A 7,969-nucleotide genomic window follows, 5' to 3' on the forward strand; every position below is an offset into this window, starting at 1 on the left:
ATATTTGCTTGATGATTTTTATATTTAATAAAATGTAATGTTTATTTATTGTTTCATAATTGATAATCGTGGTGTTTTTATGATGTAAAGCACTTTGAACTGCCTTGTTGCTGAAATATGCTGTAGAAATAAACTGGATTTAACTTATCAGTAGGACCAAATTTCTATATTTAAAAAATATTATTGCTTTAATACTATATAAAGTGCAGCAGAGTGTTGTAGTTTAATTAGCTCTAAGAAGCTAATAAATAAATATATAACTATATGTATCTAAGTTTCATTTTTTGCATTTCATTACTGAAATAAACTTGTTAAACATATTCAAATTTATTGAGATGCACCTGAAATACAGCACAATAATGACCATAAACATCTAAGCACTAAATTAGACAGCTCAAAAACAGATGTTTTGCAAAATGCTTAAAAACCGCTGCAGAGCATGTGGACCTCCTCCGTCCAAACCACGTGGCAGCATATTCCTGAAAAGCCTCACATTCCCAAACCAGACTTGAGGCTGGCAGCGAGCAGCAGATTCATCCCCACTGACTGACTGACGACACAGAGACAGATAGCACACGAGGCGAAGCAGGGCGTGAAGTTGTTTTATAAAAACGATGCTGCAAAATGAGCGAAAAGATCCAACTGGCAGACAAGCAACGTTTTAAGGAGGATCAGATGCTTTAATCTATTCCAGCTTCCAGGATGGAAAAAATACCGTCAGATTACATAAGAGCAGACCTCTGTGTCCTCCAGCCTCTAAGTATGCATCACTGCGGCGAGGAATTCAGCTTCCTGAACGTTTCCTGGAAATCACGCAGATCTTATATTTCTATCTGCAAGACTTTTATTATAAGCAGGACTTTAAGGATTGTTGCCGATGTTTTGGTCTTGTACTTTTATTTGCAATGTTCTAAATGTAAAATAAGATAGAAAGTTGCAGATTTATTAATATATTAACCACAACTTCCAAGATTTTTTAGTTTCTAACAACACAAATAAGCCACTCTGGTACCTTTTTCCATGTTTAATGTATGTTTGTTTTATTGTAGTTTAATAATTTCTTCTGACTGCAAAGATCCATATTCAGTTTTGAATAAGCTCTTGCTCTTTATGTGTCCATGGAGTCGTTGGATATTGAAGACAATCTGTTAAATCTCTCTTTGTTTTGCTAAATTACAATAAAGAAAAACTCTACGGGACGGTTGACACGTTTAAGGCCATCTGGATGACACAAAGAGTGAATCTGCTGTAGAATAAAAAGGTTTTAATCCATTTCTGATGCAACAGTTGTTTCCAAATCTGGTGCAGATGCAGCTTTGGAAATGGAGGTTTTGACTATTTATACTAATGTTTGGGGATTCCTAAAAGCACATTCAGGATGTTTACAATAGGGAATTAACTCTTTGTTTTTCTTGGAACAAGATGATCTATGCAAATCAGTTTAAATACTTAACATAAGAAAATGTGCTACTGGATAATTCTGATCTAATCAAAATCTATAAACCATGAGATCATCATCAAACACATGTTGTGTTAATTAAGCAATTTAAGCATCCCAGAAAACAAACAAGCAAAGAAAACAAATACTGCAAAGCTTTAAAAGAGAAACAATTTCCAACATTTCCTTCACTCTGCTTTCTAATATTAATATCTGAAAATACTAGAAACAACACAAACTGGTTTAAGCTACCAAAAGGTTAAAGCATGGTAAAAACAAAACAAAAAACAAACAAACAAACAAACAAGCCCTCTACAGAGCTTGTTTGATCGCTCCAGGCTGATCGTTGCCTGATTGACACAAGATTCAAAATCTAAAGTATCAGGTGTGAAGAGATAACACAAACCGAGAGAAATTAGTTAGGAAGCGGAGTGGACGGATTTATAAAAATAGATGAACACAATCAAATTAGCATAAGAAACTGTCTGCTTTACAGTAAAAAACAGAAGGTTATATCATGATGTGTGGAGGAATTAACACATCTGATAGGAATTCAAACTCGCCCTGCAGTACAGCAAGAACAATTCAAGTCTGATTCCAGTTTATTTCTCCTTAACCAACTTGTGGTTTAGAAACCAGTAACACTGATCAAGATTTTGGCCATATATATATATATTTTTTTTTAGTTTTTTATCGGCAATTGAAAGAAGGTTACATTAAATACTTTGAACTGCCTTGTTGCTGAAAGTGTGACATAAATAAAATTACCTTACTTTACCTAAGTGTTTGACAGAACTGGGCTAAACCTCAGTGCATTTTTAGTGGAGCAGGACCTGGTTATATGCTGAAAATTTGGCCACAGAAATGTGGTTTGAAATGGCAGTTGTAACCAGGATAGAAAAATATATTACTTATTTTACATCCAAAATACAGCTTACTGCTCTCCAGTGTGCTGCAAGGCAGGGCTCCGCAACATCAGATAAACATCTTGCATCATCCCAATGTCCGCACTTCTCTTTGTGAGCTTTAGCATCGCGCTAGCTGAAACGTACATCAGTTGTGGCCGCTGAGGAAGATATAATAGCTTCTGTGTGATTTTTAACATTCAAATGGCAACTTTTTATTTAAAATTGGTGCTTCATTGGATCAAACCTCATTCGAGAGAATGCAGATGATCGTGGAACTTTCTTTAGTAGCTTGAAGTAACCAATAAACTACAATTTATTTGAGAATAATTCTATCCCGTTTCAGCTTTCTTGAGTTAACACCTGCTATCAATTATAGAGAATATAAAGAAACATAGATAAAGTTCAGCTGTTCTAGTAGGATTTTCCTGACATTTGTTCATTTCCGTCAGTTTGCAGACGTTAGATATGGTCAAAAGGATCTCACTGTACAAAGGCATCAGTCAGGAGAAGGATACACAAAATCTCAACAGCATTTTAAATACACAATGAACTCCTGCAATGCTAGTTGACACGCTATTGGTTGGCGTTTGCAAAGCAGCCAATACAGGAGTACTATTTCTTTTCCTTGATGCTGATTGGTTGTACCAAGAAGAGTAGAGTTAAATTAGACTGTGGATTTTAGCTTCTGTCACAGTCCTAAGGTGTAGCGCTTATTAATACAAATTAAGCTAATTTTGATTTATTTGAACTATTAAATTAGGCTTTAATGAGCATTTTTAGACAGGGTCTCAAGTATTTGTGAATGTTAGGTATTTGCAGGTGACTGTGCTCCATAATCTCTACGAATATTGGTGATCCACTGTAGAATGTAGGAGATGTATTAATTTATTCATCTACATTAATTATTTAATTATTTAATTAATTGGTTAATGTCACATATTCTTCCCTATAGATAATAGAAACACCTCTACAGCGGTTTTGGTTTTGGAGCTCCGCACCAAGACCACCATCTGGCCACCATGTTAAAACTTTCTGGAGACACCCCTGCTCTCATGTCTGACTGAGGCTACACCCCATTCCGTTTTACTGTTTTTTACAGCACATATGCACCAACAAATGGTTTAAAAAATACACCTTCTAAGATCTGTGCTTGCAGCATGGAAGGTTTATGCGACCCATGAAGAAAACCTGAGGATTCAGGACCCATGTGCATTTCCTCACTGATGCCTATTGTTATCTTTTGTTATGATCCTGAACTGTGCTGTACAGTAACAGCAGAAACAAAGCCATGGTTGAAAGCAGCACCAGCTTTTCTCTTTGTTAAATCCTGTCATCCCGAGCATAAAAACGGAATAAATCTGAAAACAGCATGTTTAAAAGAGCCCGAGCTCCAAACTCTGCAGCGTTACCAGGAGTTGGTCAGACAATAGAGACGCAGCAAGCCGAGCACAACAATCCTCCTGAGAACAATCGCTTCACGCAGGTAGAGAGTCACATTCACGGTTTATAAAATCCTCCATGCGGTCTCTAGGCTCCCAGAAACCGCTTCATGTGAAGTTTACAAGATGTAGACATGAAAGATAAACCAGCTTTACCTGCTCGTGCATCTTAAAGGAAGATTTAGTTTAAAAACCCGCTGCTGTGTCTCAGCTCCTGATGCTCCATCTTTGTGGTCATATTCCGGGTTTTTTTTACTAATGTTTTCACGATGGTGATGGTCAGAGACGCGTCTCAACTCGAGCTCACTTCCATGTGCTCGCGACCAGGACCACGCGCTCACAGAGTGAGCTGGGATAGGGCGCGTGACGTCACGGCGAGACTGGAAAAACAGCTCGAGGGATAGACTGACGTAGAGTCAGGTGTGACGTACAGGTGGAACCTACGTTTCTACGTGAAAATCTGGCATAAAGTTTTATTTTATTGATCAACTATAAGAACTGAATTACTCTGATTTTAGTAGGGATTAATACAGCTTGAAAGATTTTTTTAAATCTAAATTTGCAACTTTTAATGGAAATATTGTATAAGTTCGAGCAGTATTTGATCAAAATTTCAATCTATTATTTTTACGCTATTTTAAAATATTCTGTAGAAGTTTAGATATTAAAATATTCTACAGAATATTTTAATATCTAAACTTGTAGAAGGGTTTTACACATGCTTACTTAAAGTTACAAAATCTGAGCACATTTTCAAAAAGTGTGCACAAAATTTTATGGAATATTTAAGAAAAATTTCACTATTTCTATACAATTTTGTGTATTTAATAAAAAAGATGTTAAGCCTATCACATGCAGTTCACACTTTGGATTCCTTGCTCAAAAATGTTTTAGAAGTTATCAAGTTTTACATTTTAACTGAAAAACAATTCAGATTGTTTCAGGTTGACCTTTTATGAAATGTTCCCTTTAGATTAAGATCACATGCGTATCCTTAATAATATCACCACACCCAAATATCTGTCCAGCTCAGATATAAAGGCTCCTGTATGCAGATCTACCTTCTTTTCATTCTGGTTTACACTTGGATGTTTAGTGCAACACAAAAGAGGCGAATTCAAGAAAACATTTTTTATCATTCAAAAGAGATCAAAGAACATATTGCAAAAGAAAACAAAACAAAAAATGTGAGTCTCACCCAGACATTTGCAATTGAAAAATACATTTTCTTAAGAAATATTACCTATTTACAAAACATAAAAATGTATATTTTACTTTGAGCTGTCTGTGAACAGGACAGACCCATTTTAAACATTTTATTAATAAAAATAAACTTTTAAATATTTTATCCACCCATAACTTCAGTTGAGGCAGTTTAAACATTGAAATCAAAGATTCCAAACAATTCAACCCATCGAACATCTGCATGCAACAAATGTACATCAATTCTTGAACTTTCATAACAAAAAAAAGAAAAACAAGTCTTAAATGTTATCTTTTAAACACGAGAACCCTGTAGCTGTGCAAGTCTCTGCTTTAAAAGTTCACTTTTCCTCCTCAGCTGCTCCTTGAGTGACACGAGTCTCTGTTCGTCTGACTGCATGCTGTAGATGCACTCTGTCGCCTTCTTCAGGATCACCACCTTGGCCGCCTTCTCGTTGTTGGCCACCTCTGGGATCTCGTCTCGCAGGGCGAAGAAGCTCAGCTTGAGCTCGTTCCTCCTCTGGCGCTCCAGCACGTTGTGAGTCCTTCTCTTGTCGTAGTCCTCGGTGTCAGACGTTCGCGGACTCGAACACTTGCGGTTGCTGCTGATCTGTTTGAGGACCCTGCTGGAGCTCCCTCCGCTCACTCCCCCTCCTCCTCCTCCTGCTGCTGCTGCGGTGATGCTGCTGCTGCTCTCCAGCTTCAGCCTCTTGACAGCCGGCTGCTCGTGCCTCAAGGATGGATGGGCGGCATAATTATGCTGGTGAGTGGAGACGTGGCATCTCTTCAGCACCAGTGGGCTTGTGTGCCGGCTCTCCAGCGGGCTGGGGTCGCACCGTTTCACCGCGTGCCTTTTCTCTACGGTGACCACGTCGATTTCCTCATCTTCTTCTTCCTCCTCCTCCTCCTGATCTTCTTCATCCTCATCATCATCTTCTTCTTCTACACAAAAAAGAATAATAAAAAAAAAAATCAATCACAACATGCAACTCTTCAAATTTAAATCAGCAGCCTTGCTCTGGAGAGGGGTGTGTCTGCATGATGCATGCCCAGGGGCCAGCTAAGTACTTTCTGAGGTGAATGCAGACACATTCCAGTCACCCTCCAGGGGGGGTTCACTGCATAAACTGCTCTTAAATACAGAATATGCCATCATTTTGGCGCCCCCTCTAGCGCAGCGCCCATTCAGCTTACCTGAGTCACTACAACTGCTGCTGCTCCCGCTGTTGGGCGGTGTGTCCAGCCCCAGATCCTTGCTGCGCACTGTCCCTGCAGTCTGCTTGGGCGTCTCCGCCACCGGGTAGGGAAAAACCACAGACGGATCAATGCACTCCGACGCGGATGTGTTGAGATCCTGCAGGTAGCTGCTGTTCAGCCTCCACGCAGCACCCGCAGCCGGATCCACCGAAGCGGCTGCAGCAGCGGCGTCTTTTCGCGCTGCTTGCAGCGAGGCCAGTCGCTCCGATACCACCTTCTTCAGCTTGGCCGCCGCCGAGAAGCCGCTCCACATGCAGTCCTGGATGATGATGGACTTGAGGAAGGTCTGCGAGTAGTCTGCGTCGCAGATGATGCTCTGGTTGACCACGTCGTCGCCGAGGAACTCGGTGACCATCTCCAGCTGGTCGGCGGTGGAGGGGAAGAGACTGGACAGGGACGGCCGGCGGCTCGGGGAGAGGGGAGGGGTCGGGAGGAGCTCGAATTTCTTCCAGATGTCTTCGCTCGGCGCCGGAGGTTGCGGCTGCTCCGGGTAGAAGTCCTCCTCCTCGTTGTCATAGTAGAAAAAGGGCTGCAGGGAGTCGTAGTCGTAATCGTAATTCTTATTCGCCAAAACTGAATTCAGCGGCATGATTCCTGTTATGGGGCTCTCCTTATTGCGAAGCTGGCGGAAGAAGAAGAAGAAGAGCAAAACACAGGTTAGGTTTGTAGCAGCAAACAGCTGTTTGGCTCCGATTCTACAAGAGTGTGTGCAACATCACATGGTCACTCCACAATAATTCCTGTGTGTGTGCGAGTGCACGCGTTGCATGCGTGCACAGGTGCTGCTGCAGCAGGTGCATGCAGAAACTAGAACCAGTTAGTAAAATAAGTACCAAAGCCGGAGGGGGAACCCCCGCTTTCGCAATGACAACTCTGCAGATCCTCACTCATCCTTACCTTTCAGATTTTACACAGTGGGCGAACGGAGGTGCTAAAAAACAACGTGCAGGAAAGTTATTCCACGACGGCTGTGACATTAAATCCTTCCACGGAGGGCGTCGTAAAGCTCAGCGTAGTGGGTACGTAATGAAGCATACGTACAGACGCGACTTGGACTGGACGACCCACAGCGCCTTAAAAGCAGCGTGATACTAGCAACTGCGCGTTCTGCAGCTGCTTATTTAAGCGGGCCGCATCACTCTGTCTGGGATCCTTCCGCCAGTTTTTCCCGCGAAATGGTGACCGGCGACGAAAATGCGCCACGACCCGGTTTTATTTGACGCATTTACAAAACCTAAAATAATTTACACTCGATAAGGCTTCAGTCCTTCTCACAAGACACAATAGAAACGGCAAATGTAGTTTATGACTGCAATGTTTTTTGTTCTTTTAGGATTAAGACGGGGTCTAGTTATTGTGGTAGTGGGAGGGGTCATAGTAGTGTTGACGACCCACAAAAATACTAACAGACGGTAGTAATGACAGGTCGTTATGTCAGGACTGGGCACCATTATATTTTCTCTGCAGAATTTCAACACAAGTTCACAAAAGTCCATCAACTCATCTTCATCCTGGCCAATTCTTTGGGTTTACGCCAGATCAGGTGGTTGGTTGAAGGTGAAATTTGCAAAGTAAATATATAATAATAATAATTGGTGGCCCTTTTTGATAAGCCACAATTGAGAATATTTAAGAATAGGAATAGCTTAGCTTTCCCGAATTGTTGCACCATGGAGATTTAGAAATCTGTCAATTATTACCGTACATAATTTTTTGGAGCTCTG

The 7,969-nt window shown here is 40.8% G+C and overlaps 1 protein-coding gene and 1 long non-coding RNA gene across 14 annotated transcripts in view; both read right to left on the minus strand.

Annotated features, from left to right (window-relative positions):
* LOC111606232 overlaps window positions 1-4,132 on the minus strand; it is a 48,906-nt gene extending 44,774 nt beyond the window's left edge. For all 13 annotated transcript variants that reach the window (XR_002751988.1, XR_002751987.1, XR_002751986.1 and 10 more), the window contains exon 1: window positions 3,942-4,132. This is a non-coding gene — a long non-coding RNA (uncharacterized LOC111606232). The remainder of the gene's footprint in view (window positions 1-3,941) is intronic.
* Window positions 4,133-4,901: 769 nt separating this feature from the next.
* myc (MYC proto-oncogene, bHLH transcription factor) lies at window positions 4,902-7,348 on the minus strand. The gene is made up of 3 exons (XM_005798544.3): window positions 7,143-7,348; window positions 6,183-6,867; window positions 4,902-5,930 (listed from the first exon to the last, which is right to left on the minus strand). The coding sequence occupies exons 2-3, from the start codon at window positions 6,832-6,834 to the stop codon at window positions 5,284-5,286; spliced, it is 1,299 nt and encodes a 432-aa protein (XP_005798601.1). The 5' UTR covers window positions 6,835-6,867; window positions 7,143-7,348; the 3' UTR covers window positions 4,902-5,283.
* Between the last annotated feature and the right edge of the window lie 621 nt (window positions 7,349-7,969).

Source organism: Xiphophorus maculatus, chromosome 21, assembly GCF_002775205.1.
Source record: "Xiphophorus maculatus strain JP 163 A chromosome 21, X_maculatus-5.0-male, whole genome shotgun sequence".
NCBI lineage: Eukaryota > Metazoa > Chordata > Actinopteri > Cyprinodontiformes > Poeciliidae > Xiphophorus > Xiphophorus maculatus.